At 38.3% G+C, this 24,653-nt stretch overlaps 1 protein-coding gene across 2 annotated transcripts in view; it reads left to right on the plus strand.

Moving 5' to 3' along the window:
• Positions 1 to 24,653, plus strand: part of osy (oskyddad) — a 51,235-nt gene that overhangs the window by 19,929 nt on the left and 6,653 nt on the right. For both annotated transcript variants that reach the window (XM_068295993.1, XM_068295994.1), the window contains exons 3-7: positions 11,600 to 11,759; positions 12,246 to 12,508; positions 12,596 to 12,689; positions 18,158 to 18,585; positions 18,653 to 18,872. In XM_068295993.1, the coding sequence (XP_068152094.1) occupies positions 11,600 to 11,759; positions 12,246 to 12,508; positions 12,596 to 12,689; positions 18,158 to 18,585; positions 18,653 to 18,872 (1,165 nt within the window). The remainder of the gene's footprint in view (positions 1 to 11,599; positions 11,760 to 12,245; positions 12,509 to 12,595; positions 12,690 to 18,157; positions 18,586 to 18,652; positions 18,873 to 24,653) is intronic.

Genomic DNA, 24,653 nt, shown 5'->3' on the forward strand with positions numbered 1-24,653 from the left:
ACTGATGGATTTGTATTCATTTATTTATACACTTAAAGAGAATATTTGACATTTGTAAACGAGTTTGTTCAACCTTTTGATGGAATCTCTTAATTTTTGAAATCGGAAGTCTAGACTACTTATAAATTAATAATTAGTTCTAAGGTTATTCGACTAAATTCCCCCCAACAACACTAGGAAAACTGAGAAACAAAGCGTGTAGAATATTTGTTGCTTGCAATATAGTTTCTGGAATTGTGTTTTTTAATTGTTCCGTTTAACTAGAAAAGCGATTAAGTTTCAAATATCAGTCAAATTCATTAACTAAGTAATTTAATAATTGTGTTTTTTACTCTTACACAAAACCGACACAAATTTTGTTTAAATTTATTGACTTTTATTCAAGTCTCATGTTTTAGCTACAGATGTGATATGATGGGATTGGATATAGCCCATATGTGTATTGGTAATAAATATATGTAATTATGATATCATTGAAATTACCTTCACGTGTCTGGCTTTTAGCTTCTTTTTGCCGTCTGTTTATTTATTTGAGGTCAATATTAAAAGCATTAGCCACTAATTACAACACAATTTCTCGTATACTATATGCACGTACATATGCACAAATCAGCGATTAAATGCCGACCCGAACTACAATAGTCATTAGGCCAACAAAAGCAAATTGTTGACGTACAGAACGAAACGCCTTTTAAATTGGCCTTATTTGCGTAAGCAAATGTCGGACTCCTCCACTCATAGTTAAGGCAGTTGCACTAGTATCTGGGTTTAGTATAATATAAATACACACGTACGTTCAACGCTGTACTATAATTTCAGTGTTGACTGCTGGTGTGATTGCTATGCCCACATAAGTAAATTATTGAATGCGCCTCTCTATCAATCAATAGCCGGCTTCCCTTTTTGTTTGTCCGTTTACCTTGATATTTCGATATGCGTGTGCGACTACGATTTGAGTATACTTACGAGTATTATATTTACCCATATTGTTCCTATACATATATTGAGCACTGAACAAAAGGCCATGCAATGCCGATTGGTTATGCCTTGGTGTGCCTACGATTTGAAATTCAATTGGCCTGGGTGTATCGTTTAGGTTAACCTCTTGCCTCTGGTACGGGGGGGAGGGTAATCATAACACTCGCTTAATTTGTGTACGTTATTTAAGACGGTGTCGATACGCAAACCTTGAGCCAGGACTAAGGACTCAGATGCCCTAGATACAAACATACACAAATGGGTTAGAACCTTGAAAGGAAGTCAATTGCTGATTGTAATTGTTTTAGGATAATTAAATTTCAACTTCTCCGCCTAAGTTTAGCTTTTAGAAGATGGAAATATAATATCTGAAAATTCTGTGACAAAGAAGGAAATGTTTTCTTGATCTCTGCCAGTTTCTATCCTTAAATTTATGTCACAATAAGCACAATCAAAAGAAAACTCTGTCAAAAACAAATTAAATAAAGCAATACCTTATTTAAAAATTACTCAACACGTTTGATTCTTCTCATTTCCTAATTGTTGTACAATTATTTTCGATGAATCATTTACTTAATTCTTTTTAAAACAATATTCAATTGTTTATTAAATTTTAAAAATATATTCACATTAATCCCACATCAATCGAAACCAATTAAACTGATGAACCCCTTTCTACGCTCAAATACTTAATCATAACTGACAGCGGTCCCTTCACTTTCTTTCTTTCTTTGAAAGTCAAGCAAAATTAGGCCCCAGAGTTTTTGAGGGGACCTCTTAAAAAGCGGAAATTAAAATCTTTATGGCAAATGATTAACCAATAAGGAAGAATCAAAACAACGGAAAGTGAGTAGACGAAAGGCCACCAAGTGGCTAAGGAAAAATGTAAAATGGTTAAATGAGAGAATGTGGAAAATGGTGGAACCCGCTTCAACGGCCTAAAACTGTTTTGGCATATAATTACCAAAGTGGCCCATACTACGGCCGCGTAGAGACCAATCCGGAAGTTCAACAGCCGTTGCAATGGCCAGCTTATTAGTCAAATTAGGCAACCAACTGCGGATGAAGATGCCAAAGATGCCGGGAGCCAAGAGCTGAGAGTTTGTTTGCCCATTTGGATGAGGCCAATTGAAGCGTCAAGTGAGTGACGAACAGACCCAACGACCAACAGACCCACAGAAGGACAAGCCGAGTGGCTTGGCGGTAATGAAAATCGATTAAAAATGCCGGCGCACAGCAGCTGCCAGTGGCCAAAGTCCTCGCGTTAGCCTGCATAATGGCAAATTAATTGTAAATTGTAAAGTATGCCAACATTTCTGCTCTGCTTTGGTTTCTGCCTTCGCCGTGGCCAGAAGACCCATTTGCCCATTTGCCATTGCCGGCAATCCTCCGGTGCCCACACAGTACTCAGTTCTTAGTTCATGGTTCCTTTTTGTTGTTTGCCCTTTTCAAGGATTGAAAGCGGCATAAAACAATAATTAATTGATTGAAAGAAATTCAAGTACTGGTCGGCGTCAGAAGAGAAAATGACGATTGGTATGAACGACCCACCCTCTCCCTTGGTTAAGTGGCATAGAAAATTAGTTTGCCCAAGAGGTAAAATGCTCATTTAACTACCATATTCTCCGAACATCCAAATGGAGTATATTAGCTGCGACATGTTGAACAAACCACTAAAGAACAACTTTCGATCCGGATTAGAGAATTCTCACTAAAATGACTTTCAATACCTTTTGATCCCTAAAAATCGAATAAAATTTCGTTGGTTTCATAGGCAAATATTTGATAAGCATATTTAAGGTTCGACCCGTTGAATGTAGTTTTTTCCAACTTTTTATTCCAATTAAATTTACATGAATACTGTGACAAACCCTCAAACTCCTTTCAACTCCCTTCACCTTTGCTCCTCATAATACCAACCCTCCGTACCCTGAGCAAGCCGCGCAAATTCAAATTGAAATTCAAGCAGCAATTATCCAAAGTTAGAAATGTAAGAAATTGAAATGAATTTTCTCATCAAGGACATTACGTGATGGGGCGCGGTTTTTCTCTGTTGGCTTCAATTAAACAGGGAGAGAGAGAGAAAAGGAAAGGACTGGATTGACTGGCATTCAATTTTCTTTGGATATTGTTGTTTCAATGTGCATAATGCTCTTTCAGCTGTCTCAATCACAAATTCAGACTTTGCTTCATTTCCATCTTCATTTCTGTGATTTTGCTATTAATTTGCTGAAGCTGCACTTCATTTCTCAATGTTTATTCGTGTTGACATTTTTCATTATCCCTATCAGCATACTTACACAGTCCTTTATCCACCCTTCCACTTTCAGACCTGATCATGACCACAAAAGGCCACGCACTTAAAATGTTGTTAATTTGCAAACGCAGCAATATCAAAATGTCAGCAATGCGGTTGTCTGATGTTGTTGTTGTTATTGCTGTTACTTTTGTTGACTCCAAACAGCTGTGTCCTGACCATGCATCAGTCAGGCAGTCAGTCAGTCAGCCAGTCAGCAAGTCGGTCCGTCCATTCGTCAGTCGTTCATCATTCAAAGTGTGCGCAGTTGAAAATTAACCACAAAAGGCGGCTACAAGGGTGGCTGGCGGTTATAACTGAGGAAAGAAAAATAACTATGGTGCAGGCATTACAGCGGAAACGGAAGTGCGCATTAAAATTGTGCCCTGCTAGCATGTGTGTGTGTATGTGTCCGCAATTAGCACATGTGTGTGTGTGTATGCATGTTATGTGTTTGAGCATTATTTTTTTTACCACTGTGTGAGTAATTAAAACAGAGTGTGCACGTTTAATAAGTTAAGCGTTGCATTTACCACCCCCCAAACACACACCAACACACACACACACACACTCTAACACATATGCAGGCTGTTGATTTTTCATACCGTTTTTATTGCAAAGCCCAGCTTATGTAATATATTTTTTATACTTTGTAGTCGTATACACATATGTACATATATGGCCTGAAAATTATAGTTTTTGCCAAAACAAAACTCTTTGAAATTCCAAATACACTTAATTTCCATATTCAATTAGTTTGAGTGCTCTCTAAGCCTTTGAATACTGACATTGAAAAAATACAAATAAAAAAACAACAAGCTTAAACTAACTAGTTGAAAATTATTGAAAAATAATTATGATTTTGATTGTTTCTAGTGAGACCTCTCTGGCATAGAGAAAAATGGCAAAATTAAGGTTTGATATGGGTTTTCGAAAGAAAATGTACAAATAATACATTTTCTGAAATCCTGTCCTATCGAAACTTCATTTTCTTTAAATAAATGTCAATTGCACTGCAAACAGAAAGCCAAATGGGTCGGTGTTTTGGTTGGTAGCTCTAACTAGCATAGCTGAAAAGCCTCTAGCTATTTATGACCCTGCAAAATAGTGTAACAATGCAGCTACTAAAAGGGTTCTTTCCCCCTTATCACCACTAGCTTTCTCTCTCTCTCTCTTTCTCTCTCTGTCTCTTTGTACCTGGGACTCTAACATCCGTTTCTTTCCAACAAGCATCAACTGAGCTGGAGGCAACCCCATATTAGTTTTTTTTTCCATTTAGCTCCCGAGTTGACCTTTTCTTTTTACCATGGCATATGCGCAACTTCCGTTAGAAAATGTTGCATAAGTGGAAATGCATAGACTGAAACAGGTAGAAATAGGCAATTAAAATAAGCAAGGATGCATGTGGGGTGCTAGCATCCTTACTTTTGACTGCATTGCCTCAGGTAATTCATTTATTTTCAGTTTCGTTTTTTATGTGAAATTCAAAATAAAAGGTTCAGACTCATGTGTGCATTGAAATAAATTTGCATTAAATTCAAATTTGTTTAACCCGCACATCAATTAAGCCGCGCCCTTCAATAAATTGGTATGCACATGGAATATCTAGATTGGTGATTTAGGATTTAGTTTTTAGTTTGTTCGATATTTTTCCATTTCCATGTCTGCATGATAAAATGGCTGGCGTTGCGTTAAATTGTTAATTACAGAAAAATATATAACAGCAGCAAATAAGGCAAATTTTCGCCAGGCATGCGAATTTGCCATGCGTTGAAATTTAAATAAATTTGTAAAACTAAACATTTAGACTGTCAATGGGCCCAACCAGCCACACGAACAATAAAAAGAAAACTGTAATTGACAGATGTCTGATGTATATATCTCTGTGTGTGTGTTAGTGTGTGTATCTCATCGGATTTGTGTTGATTCACGCGATTTCATTTATCCAGCAAACAATGGCCCCTCCAAAATAACAAAGCATTTAAAATGCATTTCTACAGTGATTTCATTTTCAAACTGTATGTGAACAACACATTTTATGCAATCAAAATTAAGAAAATATTTACATATTCACTAGAGTTCAATATAAAACAAAATATATAAGTTCTTGCCCCTGTAATTAAGTGAGACCGTCAGTTCTACTGTATGCATAGCCAATGGCATGTCAATTGACTGAAACTGAAATAATGAATGCATGTAAAATGGAAATTATTTCCAGACAAATTCATTTAATTTTTTTACTTTGAGAATTATTTGATACGAAAATTAAGTTTAATCCATAATTGTAAAGTGGAAATTATTGTTAGACATGATATGGAATGAAATGTATTTTATTATTAATGAAGCTTAAACAATATTAATCAGTGAATTTGAAAAGAATTTCATTAGTTTAAAAGAAAAGTAATCAAACTAAAACTTATGACCACGTGCCGAGGGAGCAGAGAGTCGCAAATTCAGCATTTCGGACTTGTTTGCTCATTTCAAGTATTGACTTTGGTTGTTGTTCAACGAATTTGTACTTACCTAATAAGTTATGCCCTTACACTAACAGTCTGTGTTAAGCTCACATATTTATAGTATCGATGAGATATGGTCATCTATGTATTGTATCAATAAAACTTTCAAGAGGGAATATCTTACAATTTGAGAGGAAAATTAATGCTGTCCTTGAATTTTTCATAAACTGCGAATTCAACAGAAAGTTGGTAAGCACACACAGACCAATACAAACAAACACATATAGATATATGTACATACAAAACAAGGCAAAAGGGATGAGTGGGGAAAAAGTTGTTTGGAAAGTTGGTGAAATTCTCGTTTTTATAAAAAGCAACTTAATCAGCAGTAAATTCACAACTAATCAGTAGTCCCATTGTTTAGCTCTCTTGTTCACTCACTCTGTCTCTCTCGTATTGTGGGTGGTCGTTTTCTCTATGATATCTCAATGAGAATGCCAGCTGAAATTAGCACCTACCGCACTCTGCTCCGTCCGTATTTCGAACACTAAGTCCTTGGCAAAATGTTCGAGTAGTGGTTCATCGAACCGAGGAGAAATTATTGCAACAGAATTACAAGTTGTAAACGTTGGCAGTGCATAATAAATTTGTACATCGTGTCGTATGAGTGATTTCAGCTAACAACTAGAGATGGCAAAATTGTATACTCAAATCTAGATTATTGCTTAAATTTAATTCTTGTGCTGAAACATTCTGAAATGATTCTTGTCACGTGCAATAAAATTCACAACTTATTGTTGTTGAGTCGATAATACACTATCGTCTCTAGTTAAAAATCTCACTCCAAAAGCAATGCCCTTGCCGTTGTGCCCTGGGCACATTGAACTTACTTTTAATTATGCTCTAAGAGGGAAAACAGCAGACGACGTCCATTGGCCAATGTCCAATGTGGACATTGTTAGCGCTTTACTTTGGCATTGGCTCTTGGCTTAATAAATTGCAATTGTTTGCTAGCTAACTTTGTTAGCTCTCTATCTCGTTTTAATGTCTGTCTGTGTGTGTGTGTGTGTGTCTTTGTGAGTGCCCCACTTTTGTTTCTGCTATCTCTGTTGCTCTTTTATAATTGGTTTGGGCTGCATTTGACAAAAAAAAAAGAAGAAGAGAAGAAAACCAAAAAACACAGAAAAAATAAAAATGTTGAAAAAAAATTGGCAAGAAAGTTTAGTTTAGCATAATGCCCAACGAAGAGCAGCAAACAAAGTTTTTGTTTGTGTGGGTTTGTGTGCGGTTAACGAAGCAAATAGAAAAATTCTAAAAATTCTGTAATATTTTCCAGCAAGTAAAGTCAAATATTTGGTCAAAAAAAGTTACCATAAACCTAATTGTAGATAAAGGAAAATCGAGCGGGTGAGATGCAAAAAAATGCCCTTTTAAAAGTTCAGACTAAACTCAATTCAAGTTTGGCTTTTAATCCGAGCAAAGTTAATTAAAAGCAAAATAACATGCCAAAAACCAAGACAAACTATTAAAATATTACTGAAAGAGATGGAAAATGCAAGAGTTGGCCAAGAACGAAGGGTATGTGGGTTAAAATTATAGCCATGCAACAATAGCTTAACACTGCAATGGCCACTGATATGCAACAGACATGCTGCCAACCACACACAGAGTAACAGTCAAACCGACAGACGGACAGACAGACAGACAGATAAACAAACTAACTAAAACAACTACAACCACAAGCATTGAATGGACATGAAGGTCTTCTACAGGGCATGGTCAGTTGCACCCTTATAGACCGAAAAACCAGAGACGGAAAGAGATAAGGAGAGCGAGACATAGAAAGCTCACTTGACTGGCACAAAATATTCGTTTGCAGAAGGAGAAAAAAAAAAAGAAAAACGCAATTTATAGGCAAACACAGCGAAGTGTTTATGTTTTTTTTTTTATAGTTGAACATGAAATTGTTTAAATTATTTACACAAGCTTGGAAATTAAAATGGACAGCTGCTTGTTCTAAAAATGTTTTTCCTTTTTTTTTAGTTTTTGTTTTTCGTTTTTTGTTGTGGGTAAGAAACCCCCTCGCCTTGCCAACTATGCCTTGTTATGACGGTTTGTGGCAAATGTTTTGGGTCAGTCACGTAGCAAGTGAACTGGCAACTAGAAACTGTACCAACAGTTATACTTCATAACTTTTTATTCTTCATCCTTGCCTTCCCACCACTTCACTCTCTCTCTCTCTCCCTCACATTCTCTTTCTGTTTGGGATTTTATCTTTTGACCCAGGCAAATTTTAATTATTAGCAAAAGGGGCAAGTTGTCTGAGTTTTATGAGTTTGATTGCTCTACCCCTTGCCATATTTTGCTTTTCTCTGTGTTTGCGTATGCGTAATGCGTAGGCCTGTGTCTAATTGAAAAAGAATCAAGCATACGACATGTATGCTTGCTTTCATTGTTGCGACTGAGTGGCAATAACATGCAGCTGCTGTCATTCAACACACACACACACGCACACAAACACATATTAATGTATCTGGCCTTAGGCAAACAAAGTTTTGATACGAAGACACAATTTAAGATTGACCAGACTCTGACTATAATTGATGCAAAAATGTACATATTGCCTTTCAAAGTTGTTGTTTTTTTTCTAAAAAACTTTGCAAACAAAGAAAAGCACCTTTTTTGCTATGCGTAACTGTTTTGCTTGAACAAATGGTATCTATTGATATTTGCTGGTGCAGTTTTTGATCGAATTTCTAGCAGCTGAGAGTATTTGAGTGTGCATTAAGTCAATATTTGGATTTTAATCAACGCTCAACCCTCAATGCAGTTGCCTTTCTTTATAGAGTGTATGGAGTGTTTCAGTAAAACGAGACATTTGATAATAATTTTCTTCAACATAAACCACTTTGTATACCTGCCCAATTAGTACCGAAGCTTAGTCAAATTTGTTGAAATAAATTCCTGATGAAACTTAAACATTCCTGAAACTAAAACGAGGGAAAGAAGACAAGGGCTGACAGGAAAACTATTACGAAAACATTTTCCTTTGAAAGTTTAGTGTGAGAATCGAATGCCCATTAGAAAAGTTTACCCTTTAATTAGACAGACAAATATGCAGACAAAGACGACTGACGACTGACTTGTCGACTAAAAGAGTCCTAAAGCATCAGGCAGTGTGTTGTCAGTTGGTTGGTTGGCCAACTACCTAACTCAGTTGCAAACAATGCCCTTAATTTTCCATGGAAAACTACTAAGAAAGCTTGTTAATTAAATACGCATTACCGCCCCTGTAATTGCCTGTGACGAGCTGCTCAACGACGGCAGCAGCATTCACAACAACCTGGGCTACCTAATTGTTTAAGTCAAGTGCAAAGTTATCGCACAAAGTTCTCATTGCTGCCTGCAATTGTCAATATATATATATCATGTCTGAAAATAAGTAAACATTAAATTTAATTACCCACTGACACTTTGACCCCACATACAGATTGATACCGAAAGGGGGAAACAGAATAATTTTTTAACCAAACATATATACTCGTAAACGGTTTTAATGACAAATGACTGTACAAATGACAATTAATTAGTGCATATATCGTTGCAACTGAAAGTTTGCGCCTGCCACAAACAAAAACATCAATCACAGCGGACTGCAGAAAATAATAATACGTGAAATGCACCACAAGATATGGCAAGAAGAAGTGGAATTGGCCAGAAGGTAAATGAAACCAGAAAAAAGGTTAATGGGTTAAAAAATCAACATCAACTTGGTCGTTGTCGTCCTAGCATTGTTTGCTTTGGCAGCAAAAAGGCGACAGCTGGCTAAAATATGCGCACGCCGCAGGTAAATGTTGGTAATTTGTGGCTCAAAATGTCCTCTATTTTCCTTTGTGATTGTGTATGTATGTGTCTCTGTGTTTGCTGCATTTGCAAAGTTTTTGTTGCAGAATTCTCTTGTTGTTGTCGACCCTAACACGACACTCGCCCATTTAACGCTTTATGGCAAATGGGATTTATGCAAGCAACAAAAAAAAGGAAAGAAAATACATTTGCAATTGCCTGGCTAAGAGCATGAAATTTAGCACAGGAAAACTGAAATAATCCTAAGAATGCCGTTTATAGAAGGTATAAATAAAGTATGAGAAAAAAGGAATCAACAAAGAGAGACAAGAAAAATCGAAAAATTAACCAAAACTAAACGTTTTTATAGTAATTTTGTAGCATACATTACAGGGCCAAATGAATACAAGTCAAATGTTTACCTCAACATAGGTATTTATTTCGGCTAATCTGCCTTGCCTTATTCAAAACACATTTTAAAGCCTTGAAATTTGTACTTTTCCCACCTTAAAATATTACTTGACATTGTTTGTTTTGCACTTGTTCAACTATTAATTTAAGCTGAAAAAATGTATTTGGCTGTTACTGGCAGTTTTCACTATCGCTAAAGTTTATTATTTATTTAATACCCTAGATAAAGCCAAAGTAGCTGGACAATGAACGATATTGCCTGCTTAACACGTATTAGTATATATCTTTTATGAGGCAGAGACAGAAGACTATTGTACAGTTTAATGCACTATCTATAGTTCCAATGTATGGTGACATTTACTTTCGAGGGTAAAGAATCTTCGATTTTCAATGCTCTTTTTTATTGGTATCCTAAAGCTGTCATGGCTGGGCCAAAGCTGGTCTTTTTATTTAACCCTTTTGGCTTTTGCTATGGCTTAAACAACTATGGCTTTGGGTTTTTACCAAAAACACACACAGAGTTAGTTCGAGCTGCATGTTATTCATGGCTAAATATATACACACACACACACACACACACAGCACACATACAGACGCACAGAAGAAAAACACAGCCACCTTTACCGCGATATGCAACCGCCGACCCACTGAGGGACCAACTGCCAGACCAACAATTTTCTAAACTCGCGCACTGTGCAGGTAATAAAAAAATAAATATAGAAAAAGAGAAACTATAGAAGAGACGCCAGCGCTAAGCTGTGCTAAACATTCCCTAAATATATTTTGCAACAACTACAGCTCCTTCACACACACACGTTGCTATATAGATGCAAGTGGGAGCGAGATAAACGTCGCACATGAGCAGAGAAAAGGATGCGATAGGATAGGAACGCGACTGCTGCCTAGGCAGCAATGAAACTTCTTTTGCGCCTGAATATTTTTGCAAAACTATTCACAGTTGATTTTTCACCTGATGCTTTTCATACTTGTTTTGTCTACTTGTGCATGTGCACCTTTAGCTATGTGCTATAAGTGTCTCTGTGTGTGTGTGTGTGTTCGTTTGTCCTTGTGTGTATTTGTAAGTGCTTAAAATATTTGTCTGCCCAACTGCCAGTGAAGCTGTGGAATGTCTGGCCGCTTCGCTTTTATGGTGCTCAAGTTAAATGCAGGCAGGAAGCCAGTTGCCATATGAAATGTGAACGCGGGCAGACCCATGAAATTTTTCCAATGGGGAAAGGAAGAGCTCCAAAGGAATCGATAGATGTTGGATGTACACAAATTGAAAAATTCCTTCATAAAAATATGAATAAACCGTTATATCTAATAAGGTTTCCAAGAAATATTCCATTAGAATTTGTATCCTAGATACGTTTATAGTCAACATAAAGTCTTGGCACATGAATATTAAAGTTCATGACTTTATTAAGTATATGAAATAGTTAGTAATCTTAGCTATCTTTGCAATACCTACTGTAACTTTAGAATGTTTAACAAAAGGATTTTCGCCCATGGTGAACATACGTTTGCATATGTCTTATTTAATTTGCATTTTATTATGCAAACCATGCCATTCTTATGCCACTTTTCACCTTATTTCCTTTTTTTTCCTCTTCAGTTATGGCCTGCTGGGCGCCTCTGGATGCGGCAAAACAACTCTGCTCAGCTGCATTGTTGGACGACGGCGTCTCAATTCGGGTGAGATTTGGGTACTTGGCGGACGGCCGGGCTCGCGTGGTTCCGGTGTACCAGGACCGCGAATTGGCTATATGCCACAGGTGAGTTGACCTCGACAGTTGAATTTTTCATACGGTTTTTATTGCCCTCATGCCTCATGCGCAACTAAATTAAATAAACGTAATAAAAAAAGGGAGACAGAGCGAAAGAAGGAATAAGCCAAAGGAGAATGAAATGAAATGTCGAAATTTTAAATGCCACAGCAGAAAACTTTTAATTTCATCAAAGGGCCATAAGATTCCCCAGTTGGAATTGGACAAGCAGAAGCAATAAAGCGCAAAATGAAGCCAACAGTTGTGATACCCTTCCTTAAACTAGAGTTGAATCAATTTTAAGCAGTATTTGTGGGAGAAGGAAATATAAGACTAATGATATTATATGATAAAATAGTTTGGACAATTACAAACAGCAAGTTCAAACCAATTTTTAATTCCTCGAATAGTCAAATCTGCAAAGAGTATATCAAAGTCGGTTTGTTGGGGATTATGTTTTTTAGCACTTATTCTTGTTGCTCTTTTTATTTGCAGGAGATTGCCCTTTATGGCGAATTCACAATGCGCGAAACTTTAATCTATTTTGGCATCATTTCGGCCATTGCCCGTAGTGACATTGAGGATCGCACCGAATTCCTACTCAAATTGCTCAATTTGCCAAATGGATCGAAATTTGTCAAGAATTTAAGTGGCGGTCAACAGCGACGAATGAGCTTGGCTGTAGCCTTGCTGCATGAGCCAGAACTCCTCATATTGGATGAGCCCACAGTGGGTGTGGATCCAGTGCTGCGTCAAAGGTGAGTAATCATTTGGTCTTTTTTTTTTGATTATTAGGACAACTCTTTCATTTATATCTCCACCTTTTTAATGTTCTTTGATTACAGCATTTGGGATCATTTGGTGGACATTACTAGAAATGGTCACACGACTGTAATAATCACCACACATTACATAGACGAATGTGCACAGGCTCATATGGTAAGTGAGAGGGGATGTGAAAGATTGCTGAGGAAGATGCCAGCAGAAGCAGAAGCGCCAGTCAATGGCTTTTGGCTCCCACGCATTGTTTGTTCGACTTGATTTATGGTCACAGCTTGTAATATGCGTCGTATGAGTAATATTCGGTTTTGGCTCTTGTGTCTGTTGCCAAGGTGAAAGTTCAGAGCTGTCAGTTGGGAGCAGCAGCACCAGCAGAACCAGCGCGCTTATCAGCTCAAGTGAACGCTGTCAACATGCGGTGCTAAGTGCTTCCGCCTCCTACCCCTGTCACATCATCAGTTTCCTCTTCCAATGGCAAATTTGTATCCTGCGCTGTTTCAGCGATAGCTGCAACAAATCTGTGTCCTGTCTCAAATAAAAAAGCACAGAAAATTCAGAGAAAAAATTCCCCCCGAATACTATATTACATCCAGCTGTCTCTGTTGACCCATGGCCCATGGACACGATTTACGAGGCATTTCCGAGCGAGACACATTGCAAAATTTACTTCAGATTTATTTATGTGGTGCGTGGGTGGAGGACAGAGGTGCCGGGTGGGGTTAGTCATTTAATACCCACCGCTCCCAGTCCATGCGTGCAGCAAACAATGAACTTGGTTATGAAACAACAGAACAAAAAGTACAGAAATAAAGCGTGACAAAGCTCACAAACAAATGCCCGTCACAATGGACAGTTAGATAGACAGATTCAGATACAGACAGATATAGATACGGATACAACAAAAACACACTCACATAGACACTCTGTTAGCACGCATAGGCACATATAAAACAAACACCATTCTCTCATTCTATTAGGTCAGCCCTACACCGACAGACACACACACACACGCACAGTATAAAGGGAAATAATATATGAAACAAAAGATTGATGCACAAAAAAAGAAATAACCAAAGCATACCCCAATAAAGGTGGTGCAAACGCGTTGAGGAAACAGATAGAAAGTTGTGGTCAGTCAGTTAACTAAAGATGGGTCTATAAATCGAATGATTGATGTGGCTCCTATACAAACAGTTGTCCCAATGAAACCCATATAACTTCCATATTCATTTCTTTACAATATACAGGAAAATTAAAAATTTATTGACATTTCTTTTACCAAAATTATTCTTTCTTCCAGTATTTAAAGAAATTAAATTATTGAGCTAATAGGCTTACCTGTTTCTTTTTGAAACACATTGAACAAAATTAAACGAAAAGGCATAGAAAATAAACAGAATCTATAAAGCAAGCTCCAGCGGTTCTTAAGCTGTCAGTAATACCATTTTGCCTAAAGATTTAAAGATTAAGTTAAGTCAAACTTTAATGTTTCTCAGTCTAACTTCATAGATCAATATTTTTGTTAAATATCGTTTCTTTATCAATTTCGTGGAGCTCAATGGATATATTTTACATATTATGCCATAAATAAGATTAACCTAAAACCAAGTGTTGAAAGGACTACCACTGATTCCTACACCTCAATGTGGCCAACACATTTGCTTTCGCTTTGCTCTCGATATATCAGACAACGAGGGTCAATGCCGAACCGTTGTCACAAACGAACTGTCGATACGGATGCCACGCAAAAGTCATTGCGGTAAAGAGTTATGGCCAATAAACAAAATCACCGTCAGCCATAGAAAGCATTGCCTCTTGTCTTCAGGCTATGGACAAAACAATCGACTCGGTTCGAGTTGCCTTGCGTCCTCAGTCCATAAAACAATCGACCAAAAAGTTAAGGCCAGTCTCGAGAGTTAATCTAACGACAACCGTCGAAATGTGAATTTAATACGAATTGTTAGATGAAATTTATGGTTTATGGGCTCTTGTTTTGGGGGGTCTATAAAAAAAAGAAGGAGCTATTCTATATGCAAACGCCCAACTCACCCACTCTCTGGAGAATTGACTGTTCTGTTTCAGTTAAGTTTTTTTTTTTTTTTTTTGAAGGCAACTTTTGGTGACAGTGTTTAATTGCTCATATTGAACACGTGTGGATTTTCCAGGAGAAAGAACTCGGCACTCCGGCTCCAACTGGCTAAAGCTGACTATTATGGCCATGGGCAACAAATTGCTTTTTCAGCTTTGTCACTTTTTCGTGTCACGTTTTTTTTTTTTTGTCTTCCTTCATCTTAGCTTGCCTTAGTCTGGTTTTTGGTTCTGTTTCTATTTCGCTTTTGGATGCCTCCTCTCTTAAATCCAGTCCAGGCCAGTTTAGTCCAAGGTAGTTACGTATGTGCACATATTTCTTTTCCGCCAATTCTGCACGTCACGTGGTCTTTTCTTTCCTTAACTTTTTGCTTGTTTTTCCGATGTCAGTGTTCTGTTGACTCGACAGAATTGCGTGACCAGAGGAAGGCTCGTTCCTTCCATAGGCCACATAAATTTCACAGCCCCCAAACGCTGATTGAGTGAGGCACTCGAATTGACACCTATGTATATAGATGTTGTAGACGGCTCTTGATCTATTCGCCAGTCGGGCGATTGGTAAAAAAAATATTGTTGCTGGTTGGCGATTTATTTTAAGCTGAAAATTCATGTGACTGTAAAAAATTATAGCTTTAGTTTTTATAGAAATATACGTACATACATATATATTTACTTGTGTATGTGTATAGTGATGCAAGCAAAAGTGGGAGTAAAACAGCATTAAAAACGTACATTAAATGCATTTGTGTCGGTATGTGTTATGAGTGTGTGTGTGTTCTCTCACGACCGTGTCTGTGAGTTTGTTTGGGAATTGCAGTGTTGAAAGTTTTCTGCATTAAAAAATCCAAGTGCGATTAAAAGTTTTTATTTTAATTCAGAATTATTTATGTCCATTCGAAATTCGTAGTTAAAATTTTCATCAAGTGGAAATTGACACTAAAGAAAAAACGGAATATTAAAAATTATCAGTACTGGTCAGTTAACCATTCAGAAGGCTTTGCCCAACAAAAGAAAACAAACACTTTTAATCATTAAGAGTAAAGCTGAAATGAAAATAGTCTTAATTTAGACTCAATTCCAAAAAAATGTCTAGGATAACGAAAGAAACTATATCAGCATAAGGTTGACTTCAATGACTTCAAATTGACTTCATTTTCTTTGATGGTGACTCAGAAAATACATCTAGTCTAAGAAAAGCTATATTAAATAGTTGTATACAATGTTGTATGCGTTATTTCAAACAAATTCAATTATCTTTGTGCATTAGCTTTAGTTGTTCTTGGCTTTTCATTTCTTAGTTTCATTATTCCTTTTGGCTTTTGCACTTTATCCAGCGTGTTCACACCAGACAGTCGACCCACATCAAAGCTATGAGAACATTATGGCACAACATCAACGCCTGCAATGGTGTCATTATTACTACAACATCCAAGCCAAGCGCAGACCCTTTACCCCTGCATTCAATTTACCGCCTTCCGCCGCACATTTCCTTTACATCCAGAACAAAAACTGAGGTCAACAGTTTCCTAACGCAGTGCAGCGCTTCAATTTTTTTTTTTTTTGTGTTTCTTCTGTTATATCTGTGCGTTTTTTTTTTCCTTTTGACTGACATGTCTTCCCCAAATTTAATGTCAGCATTGCCTTTACTCAAGGGAAATTGTTGGCTTACAAAAAAAAAGATGGGAAAAAACTGGAAAGAATGAAAGCGAATCGCGTATACGCCACATGGACACACACACAGTGTGACGAGACTCCACCAGACTGACTCTGTTTCTTTTTCCATTTTTTTGTTTCACTCTTTATATCTATTCCTATTCCTGTCTCTGAGTGTCCCCAGTTGCAGCACTTTCTGCTCTAATAAATGAAATCAGGGAGCGTAACATTATGTGATGGATATATTGTTACGAGTGCCTCTCTCGCCTGTGCCTTTTAATAGTTGATATTGTCTCTCTTGCATTTCCCTTTTCACTTTTTTGTCGCGTAATTTTCCGCATGTTGCCTTTTAATGTACAGCAAAAAAAAAAAACGAAATATAGAGTATACAAATGAAAAGAAAAAGCCAAAAATGCAAATGGACGGTTGAATAATTGCTGAAGCTGATGAATGACAAATAAATGAAAGCCAAGCAAAGACTTTTCACTGATTGTGAGTGCTGACGTTTGAGAATATGTGAATCATAATTAACATTGATTGGCCTCATAAAAACAATGTTAATCTTAATTGTTAAAATAATTTATAAGTAATAAACAAAAGCCGCCTCATTATATTCATTGGCATAAGGCAATTAGTCTTAATATAAAATGTTATCTGGAGTCAACAAGTAGGACTCTGATATGAGAGAATCTTGACTGAAATTCCATTGGATTCCTGTAAACATTAATGATATTCAGCAGTAATTAATCCAGTTAATGAGTAGTTTAAAATCAGTCTAGTGAACTGAAGTGTGATTGCTTTTAGTTCTCAACAGAAGAGACTTAACCACTCTACAGTCTTCACTCAAATTGGCTTTTCTTTTCTACCTATTATTTACATTTTTCTGACGCTTAAAATAGTCCGCTTTAAATCGACTCTCTATAGCTGATGCAGAATACGTTTTATGCACACTTCAAAAAAAGCTGGGAAAAAAAGGAATCAGTTTTCCATTTACAAACCATTTAAATTGTAAATAACTTTTAAGCCACTCCCACACACGCCTTCCATATATCATGTAAAATTTTCAATTTCCTCTACATGCAAGCGGCAAAAAACCGAAAATTTTAAATGTATATTTATGGCATGGAAAAATGAAAAAGCCAAAGAACTAAAAAAAGTAGAAATGCCAACGACAAAAAAGAAATTGAAATAATAATGCATATCAGAGAGATATTTGTGGCCAACACAATTATATACAATTGCTCTTGTCTCAGGAAGTTTCTAATTTGGTTTGGCATTGCCATTCAATTAAGATGTTAATTGGCTTCTGGGAAAACCAAAAGGCTGAAAGAGTGATGCCTACGGAAATGAACGATTTCCTACCGAAAGCTGAAGCCAAATCAAGTAGCAAAAGTTTTCGTGAATGTGTGTGTGTGTGTGTCTGTGTGTGTGTGTGAGTGGGTGTGTGCGGCTTATTTAGCATAGAATTTCCATGTGCAGCTCATTGGCGGGTGTTGCGGGAGAGCAGAGCTGAAACTTTGTTGAAGAAGTCCATGGAGCTGCATGCCTAATGAAGCCATCTCCTGTCTGAAATGCGAACTCAGTTTGTCTGGTCATGTGCGAACAGAGAAATCAATTAACTTAATTTCCGTACAAAACGTGGCTGGGAGTGGGGATGGCCAAGGAGATTGGTGGTCAATAAAACTTTTCATCGACCAAAACAAATTGTTGCATATTCCTAGACCGAATGACCAAATGGCAAGGCACAAACTTTGACCAGTAAAGATTGTCAGCCATGTGACGTGACAAGTAGACCAGACAGATGAAGTTGAAAAGTTTCATCGACTTCACAACAATTTGTACCATATCAATTTGTAATATCTTTGTGTGGATATTTTCTTCTTCAGATTGGACTGCTACGTGGTGGCAAAATGTTGGCTGAAGAGTCACCCGAATATCTGAGACAACAATATAATGCCGATTCGCTGGAGGATGTTTTCCTCAAACTGTCTGTTATGCAAAACATGGGTAAACGACGACGTTCATCAATTGCCCAGGAAATAGTTGAACAAGTAACAGTGCCAGCCAATTCTAATCCCGCTTTGGATATGTCCGATGAGCAGCATGCGGCCGAAATATCTGGTGAATTCGGTGATAATATATCAACGTCATCGGCTGCCCGTGATCCGATCAGTAACACAGCTCTGGCGGCACCACCATTGCCACCAGCCCAGGAGATACCCACATCGTTTTGGTACAACTTACATGTGATGCAATCGCATCATTTACATGCACTTATCTGGAAGAACTTTCTCTGGATGATGCGCAATGTGGGGTAAGTTGGCAATGAGTTTCTATTTATGGTTCTTAAATACATGCTTATTTCTCACTGAACGATTTAGTATAATGCTTTTCATTGTGGGACTGCCTGTGGTGCAAATATTGCTATTCTGTTATGCCATTGGCCATAATCCGACTGGCATCAAATTGGCTGTGGCAAATCACGAGATGTCCGAGGAAATGATTATGCAACAGTTCTGTCCAGTGCACACCGGATGCAATCAGACGATGTTGAGCTGCCGTTATCTCGATATGCTGGTCAAGAACAACAGCATGGTTGTGGTAAGTAGTCCGAATGTAAATTACCTGGCCAGTAGTCAGTGGCAACTGAAAACTGCAGCCCTGAATGCACTTCAGGGAAAACTTACAAATTTTCCCAACACCAAATTGAAATTGAATACGAAATCCCAAGATAACTTTCAACTAAAAAGAGTTTAAACTTTAAAGTTTTTAAAGAAACTTTTTAAAAAATAATGAAAGTCACTTTTAATTAATTTTAGACTTAATTTCAATAATGGTTTCTATCATTTTGATAATTGTTTAAACAGAAAAGTTCCACCACTTCGATAGAGGTCCTTTAAAGTTTTATATATATTGCTTCTTAAAATATAACCAAAACAAAACATAAACATTCCAGAACTTGTCTGCTTGGTTGAATTTTTCTCGGTGTGTTTAAATTGTGCAGTGCGAACTTTACAATAACCACTCATGTTGCTAGTTGTAGGATATTCAAGGACCTCTTCCTCTTCATCCCTGCTGACCATTCCTGTAATTTATTTCAATTTGTGTGGACAGCAAAGATGCTAGGCAGGCTGGCTTTCGAGCAGGCAGGCAGGCAGGCAACGTGTGGCACAGTCCTGCGATTCTAGATGGTCTGAGTTCTTCGAGTCTTCAATCTATTGCACACATCGTTTCGTCCTGCCGCACTACTAAATCAACCCGTCGATGCCTCCTACTTGGCATTGTCTTGCTTTGGCTTGCTGTTGGGTGAACACAAATTACAGCTGCTTATCTTTGGCACAGCCAAAGTAACAACAGCAACAGCACCCAGGAACAGGGTCAGGGATGGCGAAACAGAGAGAGAGAGAGAGAGAGAGTCGAGATCATCAATAAATTTACTCGCAGCTGCTGGGCAAAAATACTAGTTGAAAGCAATGAGTAAGAGGGAAGAAACTCAGAGGAGAGAGCCTGTTGGCCCTGGTGGCAATTTATTGCAAATTATGCTTCAAAAACAAAGCCTCTTTGTAGCCTAATTTGAGTTTAAGTTTGAATTGATGCTGCTTCTGATGTTGCTCCTGCTAAATTTTCATGCATTTTGCATTAGAGTTTCGCATAATAATCGTAAACTCGGGCAAAGTTGTTGTCGACTACAAACTACATGCAAAATTGATAAACAACTGGGATAGACTTTATTATTAAGCTTATAAAAAATGGTATACTTAAGTTAGTTAGTTGTTCGTCATAAATGAGATAGACAAAAAAGTGAGAGACATGGTGAGAGGGAAGAAGTGAGGAAAGGGCATTTCGTTGCCAATTTCACTGAAGCCTTATTGTAATCGAATGGGAAAACAATTCTTAGAAATCTGCCACAATGAAAGCAATCGGCAGGCCGCAACTGGCCAATTTGTAAGGGAAAACTTTCTTTGTTCACCTTCCCATTCTTCTTTTACCTTTGAAATTGAAAATCTGCTTCTGCTTTTTCTCCCCTTATCACGCTTAATTTGTGTAAATTCTAACTAAGATAAAGATAAAGAAAAAGAAATACGCAACGTGGACCGCAATTCTGACCCCTCAGCAACAAACAACAAAAAAAAAAAAAAAGAAAGGAAGGAAAGCTGAAAAGAGCCAAAGTTAATTTTGGTCAATGAACAGAGCGTATCAACGTGGACATCAGCACGTGGCCAGGACACACAGCCAGGACAAGGCCAAAAGATAAGAGGAACAGCACACCCCCACGCAAATGAAGAGGCTAAAGGCAATGGGAAAATTTGAATTCCGTTGCCCGTTTGCCATTTGCCGTGAAACGACGCATCGCTTTTGCTCTTTTTTCACATTTTTCCTTTGTCTTCTTTCGTTTTCGTTCTTTTCAATTGCCAAGCGTTTCCCTCAGCCCATAAGGAAATGGAGTATATAAGCACTTTAGTCGTTTAAAGTTAACAGGAGTAAACATATTTAATGGGTTCTAATTACTTTTAATGCTGCAAGATACTATCTTCAAATTTCTTTTACTAAAAGGTAGTTAATAAGGATTGGTTTGTCTTAGGCAAATGCTGTAACCTAAAAGAATCCTTAAGGCATATGTATTTAAGATTTAAGCAATGACTAGTTATTAATACATACTTTATACTTTACTTTAATGAAGTGTCTCTGATGACAGCTGATCGAATATGAGACTTTGTAACTTTCCAAGTTTGATTTATGTTTTATTTATGAGAAACGGATTACACGGTGTACTCGAATTCCTTATCTTGTTGACAGTTAGTTTTAGCTTACCGTTTCTTGACTGTTGACATCACAACAAAAGCGGTAACAGTATAAGCTATGCATGTATTTGGCCTGCAGGCCATAAGGAAAAGCTTCACATCTTTTCCTTCTTACACTGAATTCCATGTCCTCAGTTGTTGGTCTCTTCTTTTGGTTGAATTGTGCCTTGTGGTTTCTTTAGATCAAACAAATTTCGGTTACCCTCATCTTAATGACATAAAAATTGGCCTTTGTTTCCCATGCGTTGCCAAGGGCCAAACATTGTCCAAAAAACGCTCTTTGGCAATAATTTTACAAACTTTTGAGGCATCTCCAAAAATAAAAATAGAATCAAAAAAAGGCTTATCATTTTCTCCTTTTTTTAATTTATACGAAAATTGAAAAAAGCAACCGTAGATAAAGGAAAGGAGAGAACACATAGGAAAGGAAAACCTCGTATTGTGGTCAGTTTGTTTGGTTGGGTTGTCATTGCTTTTAATTAAAAGTTCATTAGCCATGACAACATTGCTGATGAACAATAAACCACTGTGTTTAATATCTCATAAGAACTTAACTTTATTTTTACTTAAACTTCACTGAACTGTGTCTGCCACTGCCAGAACACGTCTTGATCGTTCGTTTGCTTGCTTATTACTAAATTTTCAATTCTTACGCAACTACGTAGGTCATATAGGTTTATAAAGAGTGACAGAGACAGAGCATACCAGACTGACGCCAGTATATTCTAGAAAACTTAAGAGAAAATACAAAAACAAAAGCATTGTGAGATGTGTAAGATCATTCATGAGTCTTTGTCTTGCTGCGTATAGCAATGCGAGTCAAATGACAATTGGTTCCTCAACATCCCGCCCCCCCTGAAACTCCGTTTCTGAACCCGGTAGGGCTGCAATCTTTGTGATAGGGCGAGTGACTTCTCCTGATTTGGTGAGAACCTGAACCGCTCTGACGAGGCCATCATCTCCTGTGAACACCTGAGTTACCCGTCCTAACAGCCATGCCGATGGGGGCGCGTTAGAGTCCTTGATGAGTACAAGTTTACCGATCGCAATGTTTGGTAACTTGGTGGTCCATTTCGGGCGCTGTTGTAGCGATGTCAAGTATTCTTGATGCCAACGCTTCCAAAATCCTTGAAGCATTGCTTGAACATGCTGCCAGTAGCTCAATCGATTGGTCGGAATCTGCAAATAGCCGTCTTCAGGAACTGCTGTATATGTTCTGCCAATTAAGAAATGTGCCGGTGACAGGTAGGCAATTTCAGTATCCGATGCTGTGCACAATGGTCGCGAATTAACGACAGATTCTATTTGCGAGAGCAGTGTGTGCATCTGCTCAAAGGTGAGGACGTTGGTTCCTATTACACGTCGCAAATGCAGCTTAACCGAGCGTACTGCCGACTCCCACTTACCACCCCAGTGTGGTGAATATGGAGGAATAAAATTCCATTTGATGCCTTGATCCGCAAGGGCTTTTGAAACGACATCATTGTGCTCGCGTGAAGCGAGAAGCTGTACCATTTCGTCTAGTGCACGTTTTGCACCAACAAAGTTGCGCCCGTTATCGCTATACATTTGGGAGCACTTCCCACGACGAGCCATAAAACGTTTTAATGCCGCCAAGAATGTGTCGGTGCTGAGATCAGTGGCCAGCTCCAGATGAAGAGCTGAAGTAACCATACATACAAACAGGCAAATGTAGCCCTTTTCCTTCCTGGGGTTTCGTCCCTTGTGAACCTTCAACAAGATAGGTCCAGCATAATCGCATCCAGTATGCTCAAATGGAAAGGCTTGTCGCACTCGAACAGCCGGTAAATTGGCCATAAACTGATTTGCTGTGTGATGGCGCTGTCTAAAACAGTTTAAACACTCATGTGTGATACGTCGAATAAGGTTTCGTGCGCCAATGATCCAATATTTCTGGCGAATTATTACAAACATTGCTGAAACTCCTGGATGAAGATTGACCTTATGCTCATGTTTCAGCAGCAATTCCACAAGACGATGTTGTTTCGGCAAAACTACTGGATGCTTGGCATCTGCAGGCAATTGCGACCTTTCCAAACGTCCACCCACACGTACAATTCCATCTTCGTCAACGAAGGGAGATAGTTTGCTTAAAATTGATCGTCGCTCCACCGATTGCTTCCTCAAAAGCAGCTGTCTATCGTCATTGAATTGATTTTGTGCCTGTCGTAGGCAAAACTTCCTTGCTCTGGTAACTTCATCGAACTTTAGAGGTCCTGAATATTTAGACTTGCTTGATTTGATTCGATGAACGAAGCGGAATACATATGCGACCACTCGAACCAGTCTGATCCAAGATGATGTCCTTCCGAGTAGTACCTCAAATGGAGAATCCTCAATATCCTTGGAAATGGTTGTCAAGATTTTGGTTTTGAACTCAAGTTCTGCTGCTGGCTTGAGAATTGAGCAGCAAGTTGGTGGTCTGTTCATTGTCTCTGAGTATAGTGTACAGTCGTGCAGCCAAGATGGTCCCTTCCACCATAGATCAAAGTTAATTAAGTCACTCGCTAGCATGCCTCGTGATGCACAATCCGCAGGATTCTCTTTAGTGCTGACATGTCTCCAAGCGCTACGTGGTATGGTCTCTAGTATTTCTGCCGTTCGGTTGGCAACAAATGTTTTAAGTTTACAGGGTTGATGCGAAAGCCATGACAAAACGATTGTAGAATCGGTCCATGCGTGTATCTTAACATCCTTCTGGCGCAGACCAGACCTTACTGCTTGGAATAAACGAGCTAATAGTAGAGCTCCGCAAAGTTCCAACCGTGGCAACGACTTCTGCTTTAATGGTGAAACTCTTGTTTTAGCTGCAATGAGTGCCACTCCGATGCTTCCATCTAGGTGTGTCACACGGTTGTAAATGACAGCAGAGTAAGCCTTTAACGAAGCATCTGAAAATCCATGGAGTTCGATGTCATCGGGTTGATTGTCTACAAATCGTGGTATCTTCAAGTTCCTTAACGTGAAAATGTCCTTTCTGAATGTTTGCCATAAGTGCGCTTGCTTCGTTGGCAGTTCCGAGTCCCAATCCAGATTAAGCAGCCATAATTCTTGGAGCAGAATTTTAAAATTGATCACCACTGGCGCCAAAATGCCGAGTGGGTCAAAGATGCGTGCCGTGTCAGATAGCACTTGTCGCTTCGTACAAGTCATATGTTCCGATAATGAAACCTTATATGTTAGGACGTCTTCTCCAGGACGCCAATGCAGCCCAAGCACTTTTGCTGCCATCTTTGAGAAATCGATTTCATTTCCCTCGTTGCTGGCAATTCGTTTACTATTCGAGACCCATTTGCTTAGCTCCAATTGTGCCCGCGACATAAGGAGTATCAGCTCTTCCTTAATGTCGAGCAGTTCTTGTTCGTTCATGGCTCCTGTCAGTACGTCATCGACGTAGAAATCATCCAAAAGTATCCTAGCCGCCCTTGGAAACTCGTATTCGTGATCAGTTGCCAGTTGTTCCAGCACTCTAACTGCCAGAAACGGTGCACATGCCGTGCCATAGGTGACTGTGGTCAACTTGTAATGCTTCAATGGTTCCTCAGGGTCTTCTCTCCAT

The sequence above is a fragment of the Drosophila tropicalis genome, unplaced genomic scaffold (assembly GCF_018151085.1).
Source record: "Drosophila tropicalis isolate 14030-0801.00 unplaced genomic scaffold, ASM1815108v1 contig_859, whole genome shotgun sequence".
In the NCBI taxonomy this organism is placed as follows: Eukaryota; Metazoa; Arthropoda; class Insecta; order Diptera; family Drosophilidae; genus Drosophila; species Drosophila tropicalis.